Source organism: Cervus canadensis, chromosome 32, assembly GCF_019320065.1.
Source record: "Cervus canadensis isolate Bull #8, Minnesota chromosome 32, ASM1932006v1, whole genome shotgun sequence".
NCBI classification, from domain to species: Eukaryota; Metazoa; Chordata; class Mammalia; order Artiodactyla; family Cervidae; genus Cervus; species Cervus canadensis.
In genome coordinates, this window is record NC_057417.1 from 10,585,596 (window position 1) to 10,612,036 (window position 26,441).

General features: G+C 49.9%; 1 protein-coding gene across 1 annotated transcript in view; it reads right to left on the reverse strand.

The window, feature by feature from the left end:
* Positions 1-26,153, reverse strand: part of ABCC6 (ATP binding cassette subfamily C member 6) — a 64,554-nt gene extending 38,401 nt beyond the window's left edge. Inside the window, exons 1-10 of the mRNA XM_043456430.1 lie at positions 25,870-26,153; positions 24,500-24,682; positions 22,937-23,062; positions 22,658-22,786; positions 19,350-19,475; positions 18,073-18,134; positions 14,678-14,809; positions 9,075-9,278; positions 6,014-6,191; positions 2,428-2,589 (exon numbers count right to left, since the gene is read on the reverse strand). Of these exons, the coding sequence (XP_043312365.1) occupies positions 2,428-2,589; positions 6,014-6,191; positions 9,075-9,278; positions 14,678-14,809; positions 18,073-18,134; positions 19,350-19,475; positions 22,658-22,786; positions 22,937-23,062; positions 24,500-24,682; positions 25,870-25,905 (1,338 nt within the window). The 5' untranslated portion in view covers positions 25,906-26,153. The remainder of the gene's footprint in view (positions 1-2,427; positions 2,590-6,013; positions 6,192-9,074; positions 9,279-14,677; positions 14,810-18,072; positions 18,135-19,349; positions 19,476-22,657; positions 22,787-22,936; positions 23,063-24,499; positions 24,683-25,869) is intronic.
* Positions 26,154-26,441: the final 288 nt, after the last annotated feature.

Genomic DNA, 26,441 nt, shown 5'->3' on the forward strand with positions numbered 1-26,441 from the left:
AGTTTTAAGAATAACAAGAGTTGAATAGTTTTAAGAGAGACCCTACTGCTCCCACAATGTCATATCCTAAGAAAACCACAATTCAAAAAGACACATGTAACCCCATGTTCACTGCAGCATTGTTTACAATAGCCAGAACATGGAAGCAGCCTAGATATCCATCAACAGATGAATGGATAAAGAAGATGTGGTACCTGTATACAATGGAGTATTACTCAGCCACAAAAAGGAACACATTTGAGTCAGTTCTGGTGAGGTGAATGAACCTAGAGCCTGTTATACAGAGTGAAGTCAAGTCAGAAAGAGAAAAAAACAAATATCGCATATTAATGCACATATATGGAGTCTAGGAAAATGGTACTAAGAAATCTATCTGCTGGGAAGGAATGGGGACGCAGATGTAGAGAACAGACTTGTAGACACAGTGGGGAAAGAAGAAGGTGTCATGAATTGAGAGAGGAACATTGACATATATACACGACCATGTGTAAAACAGACAGCTGGGGGAAGCTGCTGCGTAACACAGGGCGCCCAGCCTGGCGTTCTGATGACCTAGAGGGACGGGAAGCAGGGTGGGAGGGAGGCTCAAGAGGGAGGGGATATAGATAGATAGATAGATGGATAGATAGATGGATAGACAGATAGATAGATAGATAGAGTCATGACTGATTTGACTTGTACAGCAGAAACTAACAACATCGTACAGCAATTATCTTCCAAATAAAAAAGTTTTTTAAAAAAAATAAAAAAAAATATCTGACCTGGTCCTCTACGGACAAGTTTGTGAGCCTGACACCCACACCTGGAGCAGAGCTGAAGATCTTTAAAGTGCTCCACCCCCCATGTGTAATCAACAAGACAAACACTTACAGGGTACAGCTGGGTCTCGCTGTCTTAAGTGCTCACTGAATTCCTCAACTCAAGGGCGGAGGCACTTTCTTTAATTCCATATGCAGGGTATGATGTCGGAGGCAGTAGGGTCTCTCTTGGAAAAGTTATTGATTATTTTGTACAGCTTGAGGTCCGCACATAAGCAGGTGGAGGAATCTGGCCTGCATGCCGGGTTTTACGGGCCCCTGGGTGGGTGTATCGGTGGCTAAATAACTGTGAGTGTGTGGAATATTCCAGAATACCAGTTATGTGTTCTCATCATTATTGTACCTCTGCTGCTGCTTCCACCCCCACCCCACCCCACTCCCATAAAAGTTTGCAGCCTGGATGCTTTTTGACTTGCCACCCTGCAGTTCACGACCCAACACACACAGCATGCTCAGCAAGTACACAGATGTTAACTATTATTATTGGAGCGAAAGCGGGGAAGGACACAGGGGAAAATGCGGGGCAGTGAAGCAGGCTGACCAATGACCCCAGTGAACCTGCAGACGACACCACCCATCACTTTGCCTCTTGGCAGATGGTCCCTAACATCAGAAAGTCACCAGGAGACCGTGGTAAAATGGGAAGGGTGGGCACTGGGGTTAGCATTTGTAGCATTTTTTCCAGAGAGAGTTTATATGTCGTTATTACTTTGTAGATGAGGAAATTAGGCACAGAGGGGCTAGTTATGGGAAAGTTTCACAACTAGCAAGTGATAAAAGCAGGGTATGAGCTCACTGCAACGTCTGTGATTTTAATTAAAATTTTTAAAAGAAGCGAATTCCCTGGCAGTCCAGTGGCTGGGATTTCAAGCTTTCACCACTGCCAAGGGTGCAGGTACAAGCCCTGGTTAGGGAAATACCATCTCACAAGCTGCGCAGGCAACCAAAAAAAGTCTTACATCACAAAACAGATGTAAGGGAGTCAGAACTAAGTTCTGATTCCGCCCCCCACTCCCCGCCCCCAGTGGCTGGCTACTTTATGCGTTTTGAAAACTAAGTAGTAAATTCCTGCCCCTAAATTTTCTTTCTGTTTCATTTCTGTTGTAGTTGGTGGTGGTGGTGGTGCTGCTGCCCCAGTGTTACTGATAACTTTAGTCGTGTCCGATTCTTTGTGACCCTGTGGACCGTAACCCGCCAGGCTCCTCCGCCCAGGGATTCTCCAGGCAAGAATACTAGAGTGGGTTGCCCTTTCCTTCCCAAGGGGACTTTTCTGACCCAGGGAGCAAACCCATGTTTCTTACGTCTCCTGCATTGGCAGGCAGGTTCTTTACCACTAGCGCCAGCTGGGAAGCCCCGACATCACACCCCCAAAGTGCCCATGTCATCACCACCATCATTATTATTTGACAGACGAGGAAACTGAGGCCCAGACAGGTGAGCATCCTGCCCAGGGTGAAGTGAAGGCCGCCCTGGCCTGAGACTTTGGCCACGACATCAGCCCACAGGGTGCGGCCAGAGACAGGATTAAAGGGGACGAGGAGGAGGAGGAGGAGGAGGAGGAGGAGGATGAGGGTTCGGCTCCAACCCCGCTCCCTCCGCCCCAGGACACCTGCCAAAGGTAGACAAAGCACACGATTATCCAGACGAGGGGCAGCCACAGCCCGTTGAGGTAGGTGACGCTCTCGGTCAGCCGCTGCACGTCCACAGACACCAGGTTGACCACGTCCCCCACTGCGCTGGACTTTCTGGAGCTGCTGGACAGAGCCAGGACCTGGGAGGGGCGGGCAGATGGAGACCTGAGTCGGAGGGAAGCCGGGGTGGTGAGCAGGCAGGAATGCCTGTGGAGGCAGGGAGACCCGGGGAGGAAGGGAGGTGCTAGGAGGGAGGGAGGGAGGCCGACAGCTTGGACTGAGCAAGAGCTCAGCCTCCCACAGGCTGGGGTCTGCGCTCTGCTGCCCCTGCTGGCTGAGGAAGGTTTCTTTACCATCTGAGCCTCAGCTTACCCATCTGTAAAGTGGGCTAATAAAAGCTCCTAAGCCCAGCTCCCAGGACCACCGTAAGAATCCAGGGAGAAAACAAAAATGAAAATACTGTGAAATCCCTAAAGTACTGGAAACAATAACAATAACACACTCTATCAAAACCTCGGATTTATGATGATAATGGTAGCCACCTGCTGAGAGCTACGTCCTAGCTGTGCTGTTCTGGGCCCAGTCACTCAGGCTTAGCCATGTCTGACTCTTTTGTGACCCTATGGAATGTAGCCCTATGTAGCCCTATGGAACATAGCCCATCATGCTCCTCTGTCCATGGGATTTTTCAGGCAAGGGTATTCAAGTGGGTTGTCATTTCCTTCTCCAGGGGATCTTCCTGACCCATGGATTGAACCCACACCTCCTGCATTGGCAGGCAGATTCTTTACCACTGAGCCACCAGGGAAGCCTGATATATAAAATACGTATTTTATCCACAGTGTTTTAGATTAAATAACACATACTGTGCCTGTTCCATGCAGCTGTCTGTTGTGTCCCATCATGGAAAAAATGATGAAAATGTTCATTTATTTAGCACAGTGCCTAGGACATAGGGTTTCCCAGGTGGTGCATGGGTAAAGAATCCACCTGCCACTGGAGGAGACCCAAGAGACGCAGATTCAATCCCTGGGTCAGGAAGATCCCCTGGAGGAGGAAATGGCAACCCACTCCAGTATTCTTGCCTGGAGAGTCCCATGGATATAGGAACCAGGCGGGCTACAGTCCATGGAGTCACAAAAGAGTTGAACATGACTTAGCAAGTAAACAACCATTTTTGTATCACTTTGGGGGAAAAAAAATCAATGCCAACTATTCAATAAATTAAAACATCTTGATTAAAAGAGGAAAGAAAAAGTGAAACTAGAATCAATGAGATGGATAATTATTAATCTCATTTCACAGACAAGGAAACTGAGGCACAGAGAAATTGACCAACTTTCCCAAAACCAGAGGTCTGGATTGGAATCCTGGATAACAGAGGCTAGACAGAGTGTTAGACTGATCCTCCCAGGCATTCAACGTGTCTTGTAGAAACTAACCTGGTTTTCTAACAGACACAAATTTGCCCTGATTCTGGAGTCACAGTGGACCCCTTCCAGCCTGTTGAATACTACATTCTACTTGCAATCCTCTCTGCTGGGTGTGTCAGGGAAGAAGTGAGGGGGTGAAATGATGAGCTGGAAACAACCAACTATAGAAATTCTCCAAAAAAATCTTCAAATCTTTACTGAGCACCTGCTCTGGGCTTCCCTCTGAGTTCTATGGTCAACAGAGGCAAGGTGCTTGATCTCCTGGGAGCGGAGTTTGAGCTGGGGAACAAAATGAAAGATTTACACAGTTCATTGTTTAATAGTAATTATGATGAGTGCCATGAAGTGTTTTAAAATATAGGTTTTATTACTATTTAAGTATGGCAAGCCCACAGACCAGAGAAGACACTATTGACAAGAGGGTTTATTACACTCAACGATCTCAATAGAAAGGGGTACTCTACACTATGGGGGGGCCACTTGGGGAAGCACTGGGGTGGGGCAGGGTGGGATGAACCATAGGCAAGAGCTTGCTGTGGTTTTCATGGGAAAGTCAGACAGGGTTAGCAGGCTTAGGATCGGCTAGTTTGAGTAATTCCAGCTGCTCTGGGCATAGGAACTGGGCCTCATTGTCTGCTAAACCTGGCCCTGGGGTGATCAGGGCAGGGACAATGGCCAGAGGCTGAGGGCCCCAAAAGGAGGCGGCTGGAGTGTGAGTCAGGGTTGGTTGGTTTGCATGTGAAAGGCATGCTTTCCGATGAGTCACTTACCATCTGGAAGAACTGGCTGACTTCAGAAGGGACAGAGAGACAGTCCCTCCAGGGTCAGCAAGGCCCCAGATGTCAAAGCACCAGACACAGAAAATAAGGAAGCATGGCTGGACTTCCCTGGTGGTCCAGTGGTTAAAAAAATCCACCTGCCAACGTAGGGGATATGGGTTTGATCCCTGGTTGGGAAGGATCCACATGCCTCGGGGAACTGAGCTGGTGAGCCACAACTACAGAGCCTGCTCAGTACAGTCCATGCCCCACGACAAGAGAAGCCATCACAATGAGGAGCGCAAACCCCACAGCTAGGGAGTAGCTCCTGCTCGCCGCAACTGGACAAAGCCCGAGCACAGTAACAAAGACCCAGCGCAGCCAGAAATAAATAAACAAATTTTAAACCAGGTTAATACAGAAGCAGCCCAGAGGGCAGACTGGGCGGCCTGACCCATCAAGAGATGAAGAGGCTGCCCTGAAATTCTCCAAAAAATGGGAAGAGCAAAGCCCTTAGGCTGCCTTCCCGCAGTCTCAGCTCCACGTGTGGACTCACAAGACGGGACAGGCCACACCCAGCCCCAGCGAGCCACGTGGTCAGAAACTCAGGAGCCACTCACGGCACCCTGGGGCTGTACCCTTTGCTCCCCTCCTCGCCCAGGTGACAGCTCAGGTGTGAGAAAGGGACTCAGGGGGACTGGGTCGTCCTGGCTCAGAGGCTGCAGACCCAGAGGGGCCAACATGTCTTACGGCAGCAGCCTCACGGGCTTCGTTTCCAAGAACGACTGCACAGAGAGAAGCCCAAAGCGCTGGCTTCCCTCCAGGTGTCACAGTTCACTGACAGAGCTTCCAGCCCAGATTCCATTTTCCCAGTGGCTCAGGGGTCATTTCAACTGTAAGCAGTGTTACCTGGTAAAATAGCTGACAGTCTACCTTTATCTGTTTTCCACACAGCCCAAAGGTTAGTCCTTTATCCACAGAGAGACGGGCGGAAGTTCACTGCATGAAGAATTGTGGAAAGGGTGACCAGGCAGTGGGAACCACATGTGCAAAGGCCCTGAGGTAGGAGGATGCTTGAGGAACTGAAAGGAGACTGGTGAGGCTAGAGGAAAGGGAAGGAGGTGTGAAGGAAGCATGTGATGTAATCAGACAGGAGAGGTCTCAGGGTCAGATCACGCAAGGTCTTACAGAAATAACCAAGAAGGTGAGAGTGCAGTGTGAGCAACTATGGGAAAAGTGATGAATGAGTGTGCTTGGGGGCGCAGATGAGAGTGATGGTTCAGTGACATGGCTCTTCTTGGCTGGGACGTCTGTGTGCAAACTGGGACAGGGTGGAAAGAGAGGAAAGGCCCCGCCCCTCCCCCGGGGCTCACCTTTCTGTACACCAGCCCAGTGAGGGCCGTTCGCAGCCTCATCTGCAGCACCTTGAGTCTGTACATGTGTTGCTGCTCAAACAATGTTTGCAGGCAGGCGGAGAGGAACATCAGCACGGCGAGGAGATAGCCCTTCCAGGCCGGGGTGTTGGGGTCCCCGATAAACTCCAAGAAGAGGCTTGCAGGAGGAGAGGGAGGGAGAAGGTGGTGAGAGAGGGTGCCCATGGCTACTGCCTCTGCCTAAGCCTGGCCAGGTCTGGAGGACCAGACAGTACGGGAGGGTCTTCTGTTTTTGCAGAAGTGGTTGCAACTATTTCTCCCACTGTCCATGCTCATTTCCAACATGACTTACATCTCCAATCGACAGGCGGAGTTTTTATCCTCACCTGTTATGGCTGAGTTGTGTCCCCCAAAAATGTATATGTTAAGGTCCTAACTCCTAGCGCCTTGGAATATGACCGTGCATTTGACGACAGGGCCCTTAAAGAGGCGATTCAGTTCAAACGAGGCCATTAGGAGGGGTCTGAATCCAGGACAACTGGTGTCCTTAGAAGAAGAGGAAATCTGGACACACAAGGAGACACCGGAGGTGCGTGTGTTCCGAGGAAGGACCGTGTGAGGATGCAGAGAGAAGGCAGCTGTTTTCAAGGCAAGGAGAGAGGCCTCAGGGGAAACAACTTGATCTTGAACTTCTAGCTTTGGTGATGTGAAGACAAAAATGTCTGTTGTTTAAATGGGACCTAATTGAATTTAGAAGCTTTTGTACAGCAAAGGAAGCCAGAAACAAAAATGAAGAGACAACCTCCAGACTGCGGGAAAATATCTGCAAACAACGTGACCAACAAGGGATTCATCTTCAGAATACACAAACAGCTCCCACAGTTCAATATCAACAAAACAAATAACCCAAATAAAAAATGGACAGAAGATCTAAATAGACATTTCTCCAAAGAGGACACATAGACGGTCAAAATGCACATGAAAAGATGTTCGGCTTTGCTAATTATTAGAGAAATGCAAATCAAAACTACGATGAGGGATCACTCCACACTGGTTAGACTTTGTTGTTCAGTCACTAAGTCATGTCCAGTTCTGTGCGACCCTATGGACTGCACCACGCCAGGCTTCCCTGTCCATCACCATCTCCCGGAGCTTGCTCATACTCAAGCCCATTGAGTTAGCGATGCCATTCAACCATCTCATCCTCTGGTCAGAATGGCCATCACCAAAATGTCTACAAACAATAAATGCTGGAGAGGGTATGAAGAGAAAGAGATCCCTCCTACACTGCTACTGGGAATGTAAATTGGTGTAGCCACTAGAGAGAACAGTATGTGAGGGGGTAGGAATGTGAGTGAAAGTTGCTCAGTCAAGTCTGACTATTTGTGGCCCCATGGACTATACAGTCCATGGAATTCTCCAGGCCAGAATACTAGAGTGGGTAGCCTTTCCCTTCTCCAGGGGATCTTCCCAACCCAGGGATCGAACCCAGGTCTCCCGCATTGCAGGTGGATTCTTTACCAGCTGAGCCACAAGGGAAGCCCAAGAATACTGGAGTGGGTAGCCTATCCCTTCTCCAGGGGAAGCGAACAGTATGGAAGTTCCTTAAAATAGAACTACTATATGATCCTGCAATCCCACTCTGGGTATATCCAGAGAAAATTATAATTCAAAAAGATGTGTGTGCGTGCGTTCAGTTGCTCAGTCTTATCTGACTCTTTGAGGCACCATGGACTGTAGCCCACCAGGCTCTTCTGTACATGGAATTTTCCAGGCAAGAATACTGGAATTGGGTACCATTTCCTACTCCAGGGGATCCTCCCAACCCAGGGATTGAACCCTCATCTCTGCGTCTCCTGCCTTGGCAGGATGATTCTTTACAGCTAACACCATCCAAAAATATACATGTACCCTAATGTTCATTGCACTATTAACAATAGTTAAGATGTGGAAGCAACCTAGGGTCCATCAACAGATCAACAGATAAAAAAGATGGATACTACTCAGCCATAAAAAAGAATGAAATAATGCCATCTGCAGCAACATGGATGGACCTAGAGATGATCACACAGTGAAGTGAGTCAGAGACAAATGTATGACATCACTTATATGTGGAATCTAAAAAATAAATCATACAAATGAACTTACAAAACAGTAACAGACTCACAGACGTAGAAAACAAACTCAAAGTTACCGAGGGGGAGGGATAAATTAAGAGTTTGGGATTATCAGCTACACACTAACTATTATAAAATAATAATAGCCAACAAGGATCCACTGTACAGAATAGGGAACTATACTCAATAGTTTGTAATAACCTATAAGAGAAAAGAGTCTGCTGAAATGGAATCACTTAGCTGTACATCTGAAACACAGCATTATAAATCAACTAAACTTCAATTTTACAAAAAAGAAAAGAAAGAAATGACAGTAGAAAAGATAAGCACTGGAAAAAGGATTTCTGTTCAAGACACCCAGTCTGTAGCCCTTGGCTACGGCAGCTTGAGCAAAGTAACAGGCCACCCCTTGAATCTGGGCTGAACAACCAGCTCCGGCTTCAAGAGAAAAGGCAGCTCTTGCATTGTCTTGAGACCCTGCCAAGCAGCCCCGTGAATAAGCTGGAAATCAGCCTTTTGAGGGTGACAGACCAGCAGGGGAGAGACGAGCCGTCCTGGCTGGGACCACCTCGGTGACTGCAGACACACGACTGAACCCGCCAAGGAAAGAACCACCCAGCTGAGCCCAGCATGAACTGATGTCCCACACCATCACAAGCTAAGGAAGTGGTTTGAAGCCCCTCGCTTTGGGGGATCTTTGTGGTACAGTGAAAGCAAAGTGATGCAGTCAGGCCAAATTCGTTCATTTTCCCTCCCCAAGGGAAAGGGGAGTCACTTTTTCATTTATTTCTGTTCTTCCTCAGCACCCTTTTCATCCACCCTCGGTGCCTTAAGCACCAGAGGTCTAGGCAGGGGCGGAAGGAGGGTTGAAGGCCCTCCAGGCCCTGGAAGGACACCGTTCAGGGACCACCAGCCTCAACAAGGTACCCAAGGTCTGGACCCACCTGAGGAGCTTGGGCACCGTGAACCTGAAGACGTCACTGACGATGAGGCTGAGGGTCCCCAGGAGGAAGGTGGAGCGGCCCACCTGCCAGATGGCCCGCAGCAGCGGGCCCCTCTTCCCCCGCTGTTGCTGCAAGAGGGTCTCCGTCTCTGGGGCCTCCTTGTTACCGCTTCCTTTCCTTTTAAATGCAGTTGCCTTGGTGTGCCTTAGGGGAGAGAAGACATCAGCTCTGGGCCCTTATAATAGACTGAAAGTTTATGTCCCCACCCCTGTCCCGCCCACCACCCAAATTCATGTTGAATCTAATTCCCAGTGTGATAGTATTAGGAGGTGAGACCTTTGGGAGGTGATTAGGTCATGTGGGTGCAGCCCCCATGAATGGCATTAGTGACCTTAAGAAAAAGACTCCAAAAAGCTCCCTCAGGTGTTACCCCATTTCACAGATGAGGAAACTGAGGCTCAGAAGGTAAAGGTGGGGAAGGATACACAGCTGAGAAATGAAAGGGCTGGGATTCAATCCCAACCTTCAGAGCACTTTTTGATCCCTTAGGCAGCCCACCCCAGCCAGCCCTGAGGTGGTTCAGAACTGGTTGAGGACCAGTTTAGAATCATTGCTGAAGCCTGAGCCTGGCACCCCTGGTCTGAATGAAACCACAGATGGAAGCTCTGGCATCTGTGACGTCTGAGATCCCAGGACCTGGGTTGTCAGGGAAAGGTATGGGGGAAGAAGCGACAGGAGGAGGGGGAAGCCCACGGGCCCTTCCAGAGGCAGGCTCTGGCCACAGGGAGAGCCTGGCCGCCATGTAGTTGCCGTGTGGCCTTGGGCAGGCTGCTCCCCTCTCTGTGCCTCTGTGTCCTCATGCAAAGATGGAGCTGGCCCCCTCCGAGTCCCTTCCAGCTCTGACAGCCTATGAGGTTTTCAGAGCTTCAGCGGTGCTGAGAGCGGGGACCCAGGGCCAGGCTCTGGGATCAGTCCTTCACACAGGTGAGCTCATCGACTCCCCTCAACCTCCCTGTCCCCTGGGTGTCACAGGGTCCCCATCTGGCCCCGGAGGAGACTAAGGCTCTGAGAGGTGGTGATGGGTGCCTGAGGTCACACATGGAGGACAGAGCAGGGATTTGAGCCTAGAATTTTTTTTGAAGATTTTTTTTTATGTAGATAATTTTTAAAGTCTCTATTGAATTTGTTACAACACTGTTTCTGTTTCATGTTTTGGTTTTTTGGCTGAGGCACCTGGAATCTTAGCTCCCTGGGCAGGGATTGAACCTGTATCCTCTACATTAGAAGGTGGAAGTCTTAACCACTGGGCCACCAGGAAGTCCTGAGCCCAGACCTTGACTCATGATTCACACAGAGCCCGCTCCCTCACTCAAAAAGTAAAAAGAAAAAAACCCCTTGGTGAGTGCAGGTACCCAAGCCCTCGCGAACGAAGTCAAGGTCTTGCCCCTCACCCCGTGGTCCAGCTTGTGGTTTAGCTTGGCATCTCTGGTGAGCTGTGGCTTGGCCTCCATCATGAGCTGGGCATGGCCTGCCACTCACATTTGGATATTTGGGTCTTGAATGCCAAAAGGATACTACCTTCTTATAAAGGCCACCCCTGCCCACCCCTGCCCACCGGATGGAATCCTTTCATTCATCACCTTCAGAGCCATGCTGTCTCCAACTCCTTTTCTCATCTGTCTTGTTAAGACTCCAAGTGGGTAGACTAATTTTTTTTCTTGCATAAAATCCTTAATGGTTTAATGAAGAGTCTCCATTTCTAGACACAGTCTTGTGTGGCCTGGCCCCCACCCACTTCCCTACTTCATCCTGGTCCTCTTTCCTGGGCTTGCCCTGGTTTTCCTTCTGCTCCTTGACACATCCACAGCTCACCTGTCTCAGGCCTTGGCACAAACTGCCCTTGATCTAGAATATCTCTGCCCAGCTCTTTCCAAGGCTTGACTTCCATTTCAGCATCATCTCCTCAAAGACACTTTCCCTGCCGGTTCCAACTGCAGTAGCTCTGTTTCCCCATCCCCGACCCTTATTTTTGTCCTAGCATTGGCTTCAATTTCTAAGTATCTGTCTTCTCCACCGAAAAATCAGCTTTCTGGAATGAGAGGCCTCAGCTGTCTTGTGTATGGCTGTATTCCCATCAGCCAAACAGGGTCTGGCTGCCAGGCCCTCAGTCAAGCACCCACAGCCTGGGAATGGACTGACTTCTCCAGATTTCCTCCTGACACTGGACTTAACCCACTGGTTGCTTTTACTAGAACTGTGCAACTAGTCCCCTGGCCCGGTTCTAACAGAGCTGAGTTTCCAGTTGCCCTGCAGAGCAAACGGCCCAGCCCTCCTCCACGTGAGTGAGTTTAAGGATGAGTGGCGTGCCTGGGCCTCTTTCTTCAGAGAGACGACGTGAGACATCCCCGTTCCCTGGCCCCTCAACGTCAGCCTTTATACTCCCAGAGCCCAGCTAACGGGGTGAATACCCCTCCACCACAAGCTGGGCCTCCAGTCCCCTCTCCCCTCTCAAGAATATTCTGAGCATCTCCTCAGGATGAGAAGTTTGAAAGTGTTAGTCGCTCAGTCGTGTGAAACTCCATGGACTGTGGCTCGCCAGGCTCCTCTGTCCATGGGATTCTCCAGGCAAGAATATTGGGGTGGGTAGCCACTCCCTTCTCCAGGGGATCTTCCTGACCTGGGGATGGAACCCAGGTCTCCTGCATAGCAGGCAGATTCTTTACCATTTGAGCCACCAGGGAAGCCCGCCTCAGGATGAAGGGGAAGGACAAATCTCAACTAGCAGTCCTGGGACAACTTGGTATTTTTAGCACAAAAGGCTACAATGAGCCAGTCATTACCACCCTGCTTGCAAAGAAAGAAACAAATGTTAGTTTACTACCTGTTTTGAAGCCTACCACTATCCCCAGCCTCTGAGGTCAGCAGGCCTTCCAGTATTTCTAATTCAGCCATTTTTCTAACCCTGCACTCACATCTCTACCCTGGTCATCCCTGTAGCCCCAAGATGTTGCCTCTCCTTGGCCCTGGCCTGGGGTCAGGATGGATCAGAGACAAAGCTAGTACGGAGTCCACGCAGCATGCCTCCGTGTCAAACACTGGGAGCTGGTCCGGCGCCGCACACCCACTGGGCTGGGTATCCACTGACCCTTGGGTGGGTGAGCACCAACCAGGGCCACCTCCGCCTCCAGCCCCGCCCAAAGTGGTACCCAGGTGTGTAGAGTTTTTGCTTATACTTTTTTTTACCTGTATTTCCCCCAAATCTAGTTCAGCATCTGCATGGAATACATGCTCAGTAAATACTTGGCAAGTGAATGGGAAAAAGCAGAAGGAATGATGTGTGCAAAGGGCCTGCTGCATGATGCTATTAAAGATTTGTGATCCGAGGAAGGAAGGAAGGGAGGGAAGGAGGAAGGAAGGAAATGATTTGGTTTGGTTGACAGAACCTGGCCTTGGAGCCAGGAAACTGAGGTCCAACTTGCCTGGTCTGTCCCCTTCCCTCTGTGCCTCAGTGTTCCCATCAGTAAAATAGCTGAAGGGATGACCAGGAAAGGAATGCAGGAGACCCGGGTTCGATCCCTGGGTTGCGAAGATCCCCTGGAGGAGGGCATGGCAACCCACTCCCGTATTCTTGCCTGGAGAATCCCATGGACAGAGGAGCCTGGCGGGCTGTAGCCCCTGGGGTCCCAAAGAGTCGGACACAACTGAGCGACTTAGCACAATAGCAGGATGTTTTTCTCAGCCTGTGCCAGCTGCTCACCCCAGAGTTCTGTCACTGTGTCACCTGCAGGCTCGGGAGCCAGCTTCTCCCTTTCCAGCCAGTCTTACTTTCCATCAGGGAAGGTCTCTAGACTTGATGTGTGTGTTAGTTGCTCAGTCACGTCCAACTCTTTGCAACCCCATGGACTGTGGCCCACTAGGCTCCTCTGTCCATGGGATTCTCCAGGCCAGAATACTAGAGAGGGTTGCCATGCCCTCCTCTGCCCATGGACTGTGGCCCACTAGGCTCCTCTGTCCATGGGATTCTCCAGGCAAGAATACTAGAGAGGGTTGCCATGCCCTCCTCCAGAGGATCTTCCCAACCCCGGGGTCAAACCCGGGTCTCCTGCACTGCAGGCAGATTCTTTACTGTCTGAGCCACCAGGGAAACCATGAGACTTGCTGGCTGGTCTTTGGTGTCTGGTCCCAAAGCCATTTCGTGCCAGATCCAAAAATGACCACAGAGCAAGGCAGGGGGTGTGAGGCCAGGGGTAAGCTGGGGGATGTAAAAGGGAGTGGGAGAGACTGGCAAACTGAAGCACATGTGCCCTGTTCCACAGGGCAACCACTTCCCAGATCCACCTTCCCATTGTCATGAGGGCTGTGACCTAGCACTGCCATTCTACTTTAAGAGACACCCAAATTCCTTCTTTTTGTGACATCACCAACAACTTCAATGTTGGCAACTTACCGAAAAAAAAAAAAAAAGCATAAACCTCAAACAGCAGTAAGACACATGCTGGCCAAACACACCTATGACCCTGACTTGGCCCGCAGACAAATCGGTCTGTGACCTCTTAAGATGACGTCCTCACCCTTCCCGCAAAGGTTGCAACATATTTTAGAAACAAAACCAAAGTTCTCTCCTGTGTATAAGCAGTGAGCTCAGAAAATGCCTGAGCCAGATCTCTGTATAACCCTGCCACTCTTTCTTACTTTCAGTTGTTCACAGAGTCTCAAACCATTCTGGAGAATGTTCCTACTGCAGCTCTAATACTGGGTGACTGTATTATGCTGGCAGGGGAGGGCAGAGCTGGGACAGGGTGGGCAAGACCTCTAGGGCGAACTCAAAACTCATTTAAGAGTGGAGGGGCCGTACAGCAAGAAATGCCTGAGGTGAGAGAGAGCTGCCTTTTCGATTTGCTCATATTATCCCTTTTGGAAATCATACACCCTTCCTTCTGGGAGCAGCCCCTCCCCTCCCTGTCGCTCTGAAGGGACAGCCAATCATCAGGCCTGCCCTCCAGCGATGGGATAGGCCCCTGAGAGGCACATGACTCAGCCAGCCAATCAGAGTCCTTCCTTGAGATTTTTTTTTTTTTTTTTTTAGGTGGATGGTGGGGAGGAGGGTGTTGAGTTGGCATAGTATGGGACAGGCCTTACGGTCAGATCAGTGTTGGGACAACAGCTGAGCTTAGAGATGGAGGGAAAGAACTGGACATCAGGCAAGTTCTGAATGCAGCTACACATGAGGTCAGACCCATCTTCTCTGGCTGTATGAGCCAGTAGATTCTGTCTCTCTCTGGCTTCTTCTAACGTGTGGGATTTAGCCATCGGTAACAATTACCACGAAGTCTTAGAGTATGCAAGGGAACCTTGCCAGTCCTGCCACAGAGCTACTTTTGTCTGTGCCCTGAAACATCAAGCTCCAGTGAGGTCAAGCGACCTGTCCAAGGTCATCCACCATTCGGCAGGGCTACATTTAACCCAGGCTTAATTATACCTATTTGAGAACTTATTTCTCAGGGACTGTGGCGCTGCCGCCCAGAGTAGGCGCGGGGCTGTTTGTGGGACCAAGGGCTTTGCTGACCGGCTTCGGGCTAAGCGCCCACCTTCCACACACTCACCGCGGGGTGGCGCTGCGGTTCCTTGTCCATTCCTTTTCAAGCTGGGAAACCAGTTCTCCTGAGGAGTTTTCGCTCCCAAGTGACCAGAGGTCTTTTGGCCCCAGTGGCCTCCGGTAGCCCTTCCAGACCAACCTGTAAAAGAAGGTTATCACAGCCAGCCCTTCCTGCATCCACCTCTGCAGGATCCTGGTTTGGTAGCTGTGTGATCCCAGGTAAGTTGTTCACCTCTCTGCACGTCCGCTGGCCCTTCGGTACAAGGAAAGCAATTTATCTAACTGCACTAACAGTGGTAGGCGCTTCCCAGTCTACAAAGATCATCTCATTTAATTTTCACATGAGCCTATATGACGGATTACTATCGACCCATTTTACACATGAGGAAGAAAACAGAGGCTCAGAGAGATTAAGTGACTTAATCAAGGGGTAACCTGTAACAGGGGAAATAAGCCTCCCTAGGAGTCAGAAGTCCAGAGTCAAAAACCATTACAGCAGAGGAAACTTGAACTTCTCCCCATTCTCCTTGTTCACTGCACCAGCCACCTGGCCTCAGGACCTTTGCACATGCATGTCCCTCTGTTTAAACCTCTTCCCTGCTACTTCTCACTTGTCCTTCATCTCTGGCTTAGACGTGATTTCCTTAAAAGCCCACTTGATGACCCCCACACCTGAGTCCAGGTAGATTCCCCCATTGAAAGATCCCTTAGTTTCCTGAGCTGTTTCTTTCTAATGCTTGCTGTGATGATCATTGTTTACTTTTTTTGGGTCTGATCATTTATTTAGTCTTTCTCTTCCATTAGCAATAAGTTTCATGGAGACAAAGATTGTCCCTCTTCTATATCACCTCCTAGCTCAGGGCATGTGTGTACATGGGTGCTAAGTCGCTTCAGTTGTGTTTGACTCTTTTGCAACCGCTGGACTGTAGCCTGCCAGGCTCCCCTGTCCATGGGATTTTCCAGGCAAGAATGCTGGACTGGGTTGCCATGCCCTTCTCCAGGGAATCTTCCTGACCCAGGGATCAAACCTGCATCTCTTACGTCGCCTGCATTGGCAGGCAGGTTCTTTACCACTAGTGGACTCTGGGCACAAGATCTGTCAAATAAAATCACCACTTTTCAGTGCTGTGACCTTGGGCAAGTCACTGCCCAGTAATGGACCTCAATTTTCTCACCTTAAAATAAGAATGTTTTCTCGCGCTTGGGATTGGTATATAAGATGACTGTAGTTGGTGCACTGTTGAAGGAGGTCATCGAGAGGATGTAATTACTGGTGAACCTATGACCTTAACCCGGGCAATCTGAGGCTCCTCCCTCCCCTGTCCTTGGAATGTACGTTCTGCCCACTGTTCCCACATTAGGAGCTACTTCGAGAGTAAGTGTTAGACCACCTGGATGGTGTACGTGTCTGAACCCCATTAAGGCTGCTCTGTAAACTATAGGGATTCCAGTGAGATGTACTCAGCTTGCAGGGCCCAAGACAAGCCTCGAATGTAAGATCCCTGGCTTGTTGTTAGCCCTGCCTCCTTCCAGCCTGGAGTGGCTGCCTCTTTCTTCTGTCTCTCCTTGCCCTTAGCCGACTGAGGCCAGTTTTCAAACCAACATGCATACACAAGAAATTAACTTCCCTGGTGGTTAGGAATTTAGGAACCCATCTTCCAAGGCAGAAGATATGAGTTTGATCCCTGGTCAGGGAACTAAGATCCCATATGCCTTGGGGCAACTAAGCCTGCAGGTCATAAAGAAAAGAAATTAACTACTGCAGACTTCCACAGCAGGAATGTTTTTGGTTTTTTTTTTTCCCCCTTTTAGGTCTCTCATCTTTCTTGTGACACCAAGAAGGTCTTGTTTGGAGCTGGTCTTGAGCTCCTTTTTGAGACTTTTCAAGTTCCCTTTTCTAATACAGAGTAAACTCAGGCAAGCAACAGTTTGAATCCAGAAATTATTCATAATATTTGTTTTTCACTGAAACGACTCTTAGCATTCTACGTGGCAAGGGATTCTAGATTTTTGTGATCCTGGTAGTGATAGAAAGTTTCCCTTATAAAAGGTTAGTAAAGTAGAGAAAGGAGACGGAAATGGTAACCCACTCCAATATTCTTGCCTGGAGAATCTCATGGACAGAGGAGCCTGGCAGGCTACAGTCCATGGGGTCACAAAGAGTCAAACACAACTGAGTGACTAAGCACAGACTCACAAAGTAGAGAAAGCAAATTAATCTAAAGAAAAAACATTAAGTAAATTGAGTATAAGTGATACCCAAAAGGCAAAAAGCTTGAGGAATGGTCCATAAATGCCTGCATTTGGTAAACAGAGGGCTAGTTTCTCTTCAGAGATGTTTAGCACACTTCCAGGCTCTTTTCACCAATTCCATACCCTCCACCAATTCCATACCCTCAGAGTAGTCTTCAATGTTGTTTAGTCGCTTAGTCATGTCCGACTCTTTGTGACCCCATGGACTGTAGCCCTCTAGGCTCCTCTTGTCCATGGGATTCTCCAGGCAAGAATACTGGAATGGGTTGCCATTCCCTTCTCCAGGGGATCCTCCCAGTCGAGGGATCGAACCTGTGTCTCCTGAACTGCGGGAAGATTCTTTACCATCTGAGCCACCTGGGAAGCCCTCAGAGTAGTCTATCCTTCATTTATTTAACAACCACTTTATATAAAACTTATTATGGGCCAGGTTCTGTTCTAAGTGTTTCAGAAACCTCATTTCATTTAATCCTCAAAACCCTGTGAGGTCGATGCTATTATGATCCTCTTGACAAGTGCAGAGATGGAAGCACAGAGAGGCTAAGTAGCTTGCCCAAGGTCACACAGCCAGGAAGTGGTGGAGACAGAATTCAAGTATGATCTGATGGCAGTGTGGTCAAGACAGGGTCCAGGAGGTAGGTATATCCTCCATGCCTGGTGTGCTGACCCTGGAGAAACATCTCCACCAGCCTGGGAGCCTCTAGTGAGTAAAGATTTGGTCTTTTGCCTCCTCACCCTTGGTGCTTAGCAGATAGTAGGTGCTTATTAAACACCTACTATGTTGGTGGAAGGACTAGATAGAGATATGATTTTATTGAGTGCCTTCTATATACAAGCACTAGCACTTTACATTTAATGAAGGTAGAGTTGTTCCCATTTTACAGAGGGGAAAACTGAGACTAAATGCTTGTGATGTGGCCAGCTAAGAGACAGAGTCAGGACTCCAATCTCACTCCAGTGAGTGAGTGGCAGTGGGATATGGATGGTGGACACACTAAAATCCCAGCACCCAGGCTGGGATGGAGAAAGTCTGACTGATTTTGGTAGGCTTGGGGAAATCTTGGGAAAGAGCTATGGTTACAAATAAGAGCGGCACATGTAAGTGGGTGGGAGCACCACCCCCAGCCCCTTCCCTGCTATTTTACTTACCCAGAAACCCACCAGAACATGGCCTTGGAGGGGAAGGAGGCCCCAGCCTTAGGACATGGATTCTGCAAAGACAAAAGATTTAGAAGTGGGAGGTCTTGGTCTCATACTTCATGGCCAGTATGTGGCAAGCAGAACTAAGGGCAGGAAGACAGAATGAATTGACAACAAGCTTAATACTGAAAACCAGACTGAGATGTCCTGTATACTTAACCACAGTAGATACCAAAGGACTTGGTGCTTCCTAGCAGGCAAGGCAAAAAGGGATTTGGTCACAGGACTGAAAGCGCCTAGGTAAGAACTAACAGTTGCTCAGAACAACTTTCTTAATACTGAGACCAAGAAATTTTCAAAGCAAGGACCATGCATGACACAGACAACAATGTTTTCAACAATATCCTTCAGTGAATGTGGCAAGGAGGTGAAGAAGAGGTGAGATTTTACTAGCGGCTCCAGGAAGACTGCACAAATTTATACTCTTCAACCAATAGAGCATGAGAATGCTCACTGCACCACATCTTTGCCCTCAGTGTGTGTTAACAATTTTAACTTTTTTCCTGCTACTCATTGGACAAAGTCCTATTACAGTTTTAACTTAATTATTCAAACTGTTGAGCATCTTTTTAGATGATCTCCACGCAACTATCTTTTTCTCAGATAATTCTTTCCAGATTTCGCAGACTTATTCAGTGTTATCTGCTGTAAACTCTTATGGACCATGAACTTCTCCTGTGGAGCACTTATATTGGGCAAGTCACTTTAATCCTGAATTTTTATGAGGATGAGTTGTAATTTTCCACACATTTGTGTAGTTGTGTGATTAATGGTTCCCCTATTGGGTGTTGGTCACATGAAGACAGAGACATCACTTTTTACCATAGATCCTTAGTACTGAGCTGGAGCACAGAATAGTTGGCAAACTACAGCCCCCATGCCAAATCCGGCCCACTGCTTTTCTCTGCGAATAAAGTTTTATTGGAACACAGCCATGCTCCTTTGTTGACATATAGTCTGTCTGCTTTTTATAAAACCTATATCTGTAGCTGCCATCCAGAGACCATATGGCCCACAAAGCCCAGACTATTTTCTATCTTGACAGAAAGAGTTGGCCAACCCGTGGCATAGAGTCGATATGTAATACGCTTTTGGCTGAATGAATAAAAAAAAAAAAATTAAAGGCCTGTGCTTTAATTTAATTTCCTTCCGTCACTTGTTGGGCACTGAGGACCCGAAGAGGAACAGGGACAAGCAAGGGATTGGTTGGAGATGTGGTGACTTACAGCCTGTGGGGGCCTTTTCGGGAAAAGCGGGGCTTGATCAGCAAGGCAAGACAGTGCAAACTGCGCCATCACCAGAGACAAGTACAGGTAGGCTGATAGGTGGCGGAAGGGGTCGCTCTGGAAATCCTGCGGGAGAGAGAGCAGAAGTCTCGCTGAGTCGGGACTTAGGAGGAGCAGAGACGGGAGGGTGTCGGGAAGGGGAGAAGGGGTGGAGGCGGAACGGGGTTTCTGATCCCAGGCTGGGGGCTGGAGTCACCAGCTTTGAAAGTCAGAGTCCCCAGCCTTCCTGACCTTGAAAACACCTGGCTTACACAGATTCTGTCCAGACAAATGGCAGGCAGGGTCCATGCCTTTCCTTAGGTGACACTGGCCTTAGCCACCAGGACACAAATTGGACACTTTGTCTTTCTCCCTGGGCAACAAAGGAGCTCCGCCCCCCAATCTCCCATCCCACTCCCCGTGGCCAGTGTTCTCTGATTTAAGAAGGGAGCTGATTCATGTCAATGTATGGCAAAAACCACTACAATATGTAAAGCAATTAGCCTCCAACTAATAAAAATAAATGAAAAAAAAAAGAAGGGAGCTGGCTTCAGGGAGCATTCACTCTGCCTCAGGCACACGCTGGAGTCTTTACAAACACTGTCTCGTCCAGTCCCTCCCCACCCTGCCCCAGCTGGGGTTTACTTGCTCTGTTACTCACTGGGAAACCAAGGCTCAGAGAAGCAACAGCACCTTGTTCAAGGTCACACAAATGATCTGCTCCAGATCACGAGCTTTTGCCGCCCTGCCATGATTGCTTTTGTATCCCCTGCCCTTTCTGGCCAGAGCACCCTAACTTCCCCCCGCCCCATGTTCAGGTATGAGGTTTCTGTAGAGCTGATTCCATCCCAGGGGGTGGGGGCAGGCAGATGATGGAGGCCTGACCAGTGAGCACGTTCTAGCCCCTGGCTATCGTGCCTGGGCTCGGAATGGACACAGGACCTACACTGGACCAACGACAGCTGGAACCATCGGGATCTTCCAGGTTTGCTATATTTGTGGAACGAAAGCCTGGAATAATTGGGGCTCCCCTTGCCATCCCATTGGAGAGTGAAGCCAAGAGGGGAGAGCCAAGGGACAGACAGAAATGGAGCTCTGGCTGTGTTCTCTGAATGTCTGGGCCAGCTACGCCTACTAGCAGGTCCCGGGTATGTGAGCTAATAGATGCCCCTGGACTTTTTCCCCTTAAGCCAGTGTGAACTGAGTTTTTATGTTTTTAAACAAGAGCCTAAGTTTCATATCACGATTTCTCGATTGGATTTTTTACTTCTCTGTTTTTGGTTTGGTTTTGGGGGGCAGATAGTAGACAATTTGATAGTGCAGCTACATTACTCCCCATAGTGTCATTTTTACTGTCGTTTCTGTCGGAAAGTTTGTCCTGGATTTGGGTGAGATGGACTTTGGCTCTGCAGTCCCAAGAGGAAGTCGTTTACTTCTCTAAACCTTAGGATTCCTCATCTTTAACATGGGATCATTCAGATCTTCACTGAATTCATGAGCTTGCCATAGGGCCTCGCACACGGAGCTCCAGAGCATATGTGGTCCCAATATTATTCTTTCTGTGCTGTGTTCCAAACAGCTAACTGGTAAGTCAACTGTGGGAAGCTACCCTCTCATAAATTAGTGATGGCCTGGGGGCTATTCCCATTAGTTACAAAAGTTGCTTTGTTAAAAATCTGTCCTTAAGGACAGAAAGTGTTTCTCTGCCTTCTTTCAGGAGCTGGAGGGAGTAACCATATGAAATGTGACCAGCAGACTCTGATCAGTTTCCTGATCAGTTTCCTGATCACAGGTCTTAGGTGAGCTTGCCAGTCATGCAAATGGTTTTCAACTGGGGGTGACTTTGCCCCCAGGGGACACTTGCCATTATCAGGAGACGTGTCAGGTTGCCGTAATGGGGTGGTACTATTGGCATCCAGTGGGTGGAGACCAGGGATGCTATTCAACATCCCACAACACATGGGACAGCTCCTCCCCGTCCCCACCCAAAAGAGAAGTAGGTAAAGGGTGCTGAGGTTGTAAAACCCTGGTCGAGGTTATAGATTTTTCTCTTTGCAGATCATGCCCCCTAATGTGGAAATATAGGTGAGTGTGCAAACACAGATGCATGAGAGCACAGGTGAGGGTGGAGAATGAGGGGAGACATGTAACGTGGAGTCAGAATGAACACAGGTGTGTGCTGGAGGAGGTCATCCAGAGGACGTGACCCCTGGCTGACTTGTGAGCTGGACCCAGAGGCTCCTCACCCCCACTCACCACCCCTATCCTTGAAGTGTGCATTCTGGCCACACTGTTCCTGCACTAGGAACTACTTCAAGGATGCCACCTTGAAAGAGCAATGTGTTGATGAGATCCACTGGATGGTACATATGACTGAACCCTATAAACTGTTAAGTTTCTGGCGGGCAGGTGCAGAGATAGTGTATTTTGCAGCAGCCAAGACAGGCATCGTATATAAGCTCCCTCACTTATGAAAATCGTCACCTACCAACTGCAGTGGCGGCCTGTTTCTTTGGTCTCTCTTGGCCCTCCGGGTCTGGGGTTGGTTTCTAACCTCACCGGGGAACCCCTGAGGTTTTGAACCAACAGTGTGTCGGTGCCCATGCAGTGTGTATATATGTGTGTGGGGGGTATGAGTGTGGGACATTTGTGCACAAGTCCTGTACAGAAGCTTGAAAGCACAGACACAACTGGGTGGCAGCAAGTGTGAGTGCAGGTGAGTGAGTGTGTGTGTGAGTGTGTGATGTTTTGGAGTCTGTGGTTGTGTGATACATGAATGAAAAAAAGTGAAGTGAAAAGTGTTAGTTGCTCACTGGTGTCCAGCGCTTTGCGACTCCATAGACTGTAGCCCATCAGGTTCCTTTGTCCATGGAATTCTCCAGGCAAGAATACTGGAGTGGGTTGCCATTTCCTTCTCCAAGGGACCTTCCCGACCCAGGGTTTGAACCTAGGTCTCCTGCATTGCAGGCAGATTCTTGACCGTCTGACCCACCAGGGAAGCCCAGTGGGTGAATGGGGGCATACAAGTGTGTGCAAGTGAAGTGTGTGACTTGAGTGTGTAAGACAATAAGAATTTGTGTTGATAAAAAGGTATGGGGTGATGAGAGCTTCTATGTGAAATGCCTGTGTGTGTTGCTTGAGTTTCAGGGCTTGTGGAGTGTGTTTCTCTGAAGAGAGAATAAGCCGTGGTGGAAGCAGGAGGAGGACAGATGGGACCCAGGGCCTGAAACCACCATACTGGTTCCCGGGTGACCCAGGCCCCCACTTACCCCTTGCGAGGCCTGCTGGGTGGCGCTGGTGGCTGGGAAGAGAAAGCAGAGTAGCCAGTACCCGAACAGCACCCCAGACGCCTGGACGCCCTTCTTCCTCTCGGCATGGATCAGGAACACGGCGAAGGTCTGGACAAGAGGGTCGGGTGGGAGGTGGGCTGGGGGTGGGGGAGGCTGGGGAGGAGAGGGTCTGGAGGGAGCCCCCTCTGCCCCCCACCTCCACCAGGGCAGGAAAAGCTGCAGCCAGGAGCCAGCCAGCAGGTCTGGGGCGTGACTCACCATTGTGGTGAGCCACACGGTGGGGTGTATGAGGAACTCGAGGGCCTGGGGCGTTCCCTGCTGGATTCTCCAAAGAGTCACAGACACGCTGGAGATGCACAGGATTACCAGGGCGAACCCAAACACCTGGGGAAACGGGCCGGGATAAGGCTGGTGGGGGAAAGCAAGATGGCGGCCAACTGGCCAGGGACTCCACGTCCAACTGGACAGTGGCCCCGGGTGGGGCACTGTGATGAACCAGCGTGACCACTGAACAGGGCAGACGTGAAAGAAAACAGCTGTAAGGGGTGATGCAGCTCAAGCTTGACCTGTAACTGTCACATAAATAATGCACCCAACAAATAACATCAGCGGTTTCCAACACACCAGTGGTGCTCCCACGGTGCACGGGAGGATGCTTCGGGGATGAAGGAACCGCATGAAAAGCTATTGACTCTCCAGGTGAAAAAGTTACACCCTCTTTAAGTCTCTTTCCATCCCTACTGTTAAATCAAGGAGGAACTGTCTATTGGGACTGATACGTTTCCAGGCCTTTTTTGACCGAGCTGCCATCGGTCAAATCGGTCTCTCTTTTGGACAAGAGACATCAAGAAGGGGAGAGAGCATGCACAGGCAGACCCGGGAGCCTCGGAGAAACCACCGAACGTGTCAGTCAGTCTCAAGCAGGAGTCAAAACTACCACCTGCAGTCTGCGTTTGGCCTCTTGTCTGTTGTTGTATCACCTCGGAACTAAGAGTGGGTTTCCCACTGTTCACTCACTGAACAAAACTTTAAAAAAATCCTAATACGCCATGATGTGAAATTGATATGAAATGCAAATTTCTGTAACTATAAATAAAGTTTTACTGAAACACAGTGATGTCTACTTGTTTACTGTTTGCTGTCTGTGGCTGCTTTACTGAGGCAAGAGCAGAACTGAGTCGTTGAGGCAGAGACCACATGATCTTTGGAATCTCAGACAAGTACTGATACTCTCTGGCCCTTTGAGGAACAGTGTGCTGACCCTGGAGAGGTGGTTGGCAAGAGGTCAAATATTTACAAGGTGGTGTGGGAATAGATGAACCATGGAGGGCGTGCTCCTAGAGGTTTGGAGAACATGAGCAGAGACGCTCACATTTGGAATGCCAGTGTTTTTCTAACACTGGACAACAACGACACACCAATTTTAAGGACTGTTCTTTAGTACTGCAGGTGGGGGGGAACACAAAAATCAATGCCTAAGTGTTAACATTTAAAAGGTGCATCCTGGTGTGGCTCTAAAATCACCATGTGCATCTCAGGAGTGTACACTGCACACTTTGGGGAATGCCAGGCTGTGTGGCCATCAACTTGTCTGGGTGTGTGGGTGTCTGTGGGTGTGTTTGTGATGTACGGTTTTCATTATCTTCGATGATTGGTCTGAGAGCGTCTATGCCACTGAGTTTCCCTCTGCAGCCTCTGGGGTATTGTTCTATTTGATTAACAGGGTCCCATGTGTCCACTTTGGGGTCTCTGCCTAATTCCAGCCTGCTCCCCCACCCCCTGACCATTGTCTGATTACAGGCTCCCAGAGGAAAGGGTTACCATCTTGGCCTTGAAGAGGCGGGACATTTGGATGTAGCCCTTGTCATGGCGGTGGATGTAGAGGAGGTAGATGGGGCCAAGGACCCAAAGGTACATGGGGGGCATCCAGACCCCTGCCGTTTTCAGGAAGCATAGGCTCAGCAGGCGGGCAGTGGCAGGCTCCGGCTCCGTCTGGTTCCAGACCTGAGGGAACACCAGGGTGACCCTTATGATGGTACAATGCAGGGGTCCCAAACTCACCTCTTGGGGGGCCAGGAAACTCTTTGGACCCCCAATATTTGCACGGAAAATGTGCTAAGCACTTTTTGTTGTTGTTCGGTCACTGAGTCACGTCCAACTCTTTGCAACCCCATGGACTGCAGCACTCCAGGCTTCCCTGTCCTTCACTATCTCCCAGAGTTAGTTCAAACTCATGTCCATTGAGTCGGTGATGCCATGCAACCATCTCATCCTCTGTCGTCCCTAGAGTACTTCATAATTGAGTAACTCCACTGACCTCACCCAACTGGACAGGGGTGGTGCTGGGATTTGAGCCAAGGCAGTTGGGTCCTAGAATCTAAGACACCTGGGATCCGTGATGAGTGCTGGGCACAGACTTAAAACCACTCTGTTGTTGTTGTTTGGTCGCTAAGTTGTGTCTGACTTTGCGACCCCATGGACTGTAGCCCGCCAGGCTCCTCTGTCCATGGGATTCTCCAGGCAAGAATTCTGGAGTGGATAGCCATTCCCTTCTCCAGCAGATCTTCCCAACCCAGGGATCGAACTCATGTCTCCTGCATTGGCAGGCGGATTCTTTACCACTGAGCCACCAGGCAAGCCCTATAACCACTCTAGGAGGTAGGTATTACTGTTCCCACTTCATAGACCAGCAAACTCACAAGCTGGGAAGGGAACAGCTTCTTTTAGGCCCACACAAATAGGAAGGGACAGAGCTGACTCCACGCTGGCCTGGCTAACCCCAAAGCTTGTTCTACTAGAGGTCGCCATCTGTACTTCTTTCGTCAGATCTGCTGCTGGCCTTTCCTAACCCGAGAAGTGTGAATGTGAATTTCAGAAGACACAGTTGCTTTAATTCTCTCGCTGCTACACCACTGACGCCCTCCCACTAGAGTCCTTTGCTGAGGCAAGAACCAGGGACGTGGGGAGTCCTGTAGCTGGGGGGTCTAGAGGCCCCTTTAACAGGGCTGGTCTCTTTGGGGGAACAGCTTTGTTAAGGAGGTCGGCCAGTCCTGCTGTTCGTCTGGCAGGTCTGTTACCCTGCCGGGGATCCGCCCCTCCCCTGGATCGCAGTCCGAGAGAGATCTGTCCAAGAGATCTCTCGAGCCAGCCGGAGAAGGAGAGTGCGCTGCACTCTCGGGGGGTGTACTCACCCCCGGGCCCGCGCAGGGCTCGCCTGGCCCGGCCATCGGGCGCCGTCCGTCTGTTCGTCTGTCTGTCGGCCTGTCGGTGGGTCCCTGGACGGCTTCCTCGGCCGCGTTCCGGCCGGGGGAAGGGGCGGGGATTCGAGCTCGCGGACGGCGAGGCCGGGGGCAAGGTCCGGCCGGGCGGCGGGGGTGGGGCGCGGAGGGGTGAAGCGAAGCGAGGCCAGGTGGCGGGGCGCTCAGGGCGGCCGCTCAGGGCGGCGGGGGAGGGGGTCCCGGAGCCCCAGAAAGTGCGGTGATGTCTGCATATCATCCCCCCTCCCCCTAGCGCAAGTGTCATCCCGAAGTTCCCGAAATCTGTGGATCAGCAATTCCAGGAATTTATCTAGATAAACGAACCCGACAGGTGTGCACAAGTCCAGCGACCTGCGGAATGGGGGATGGGAGGACCCCGGGTTAAGGTTGGAGCCGCAGCCCCCTCAGTGAGACCGACCCTGTCTGCCTCTAGGATGGTGGGAAGATTTTAAGATTACTAATAAAACGTCTAGCAGAGTGTTCGGCACACTGCAAATGTTCAATCA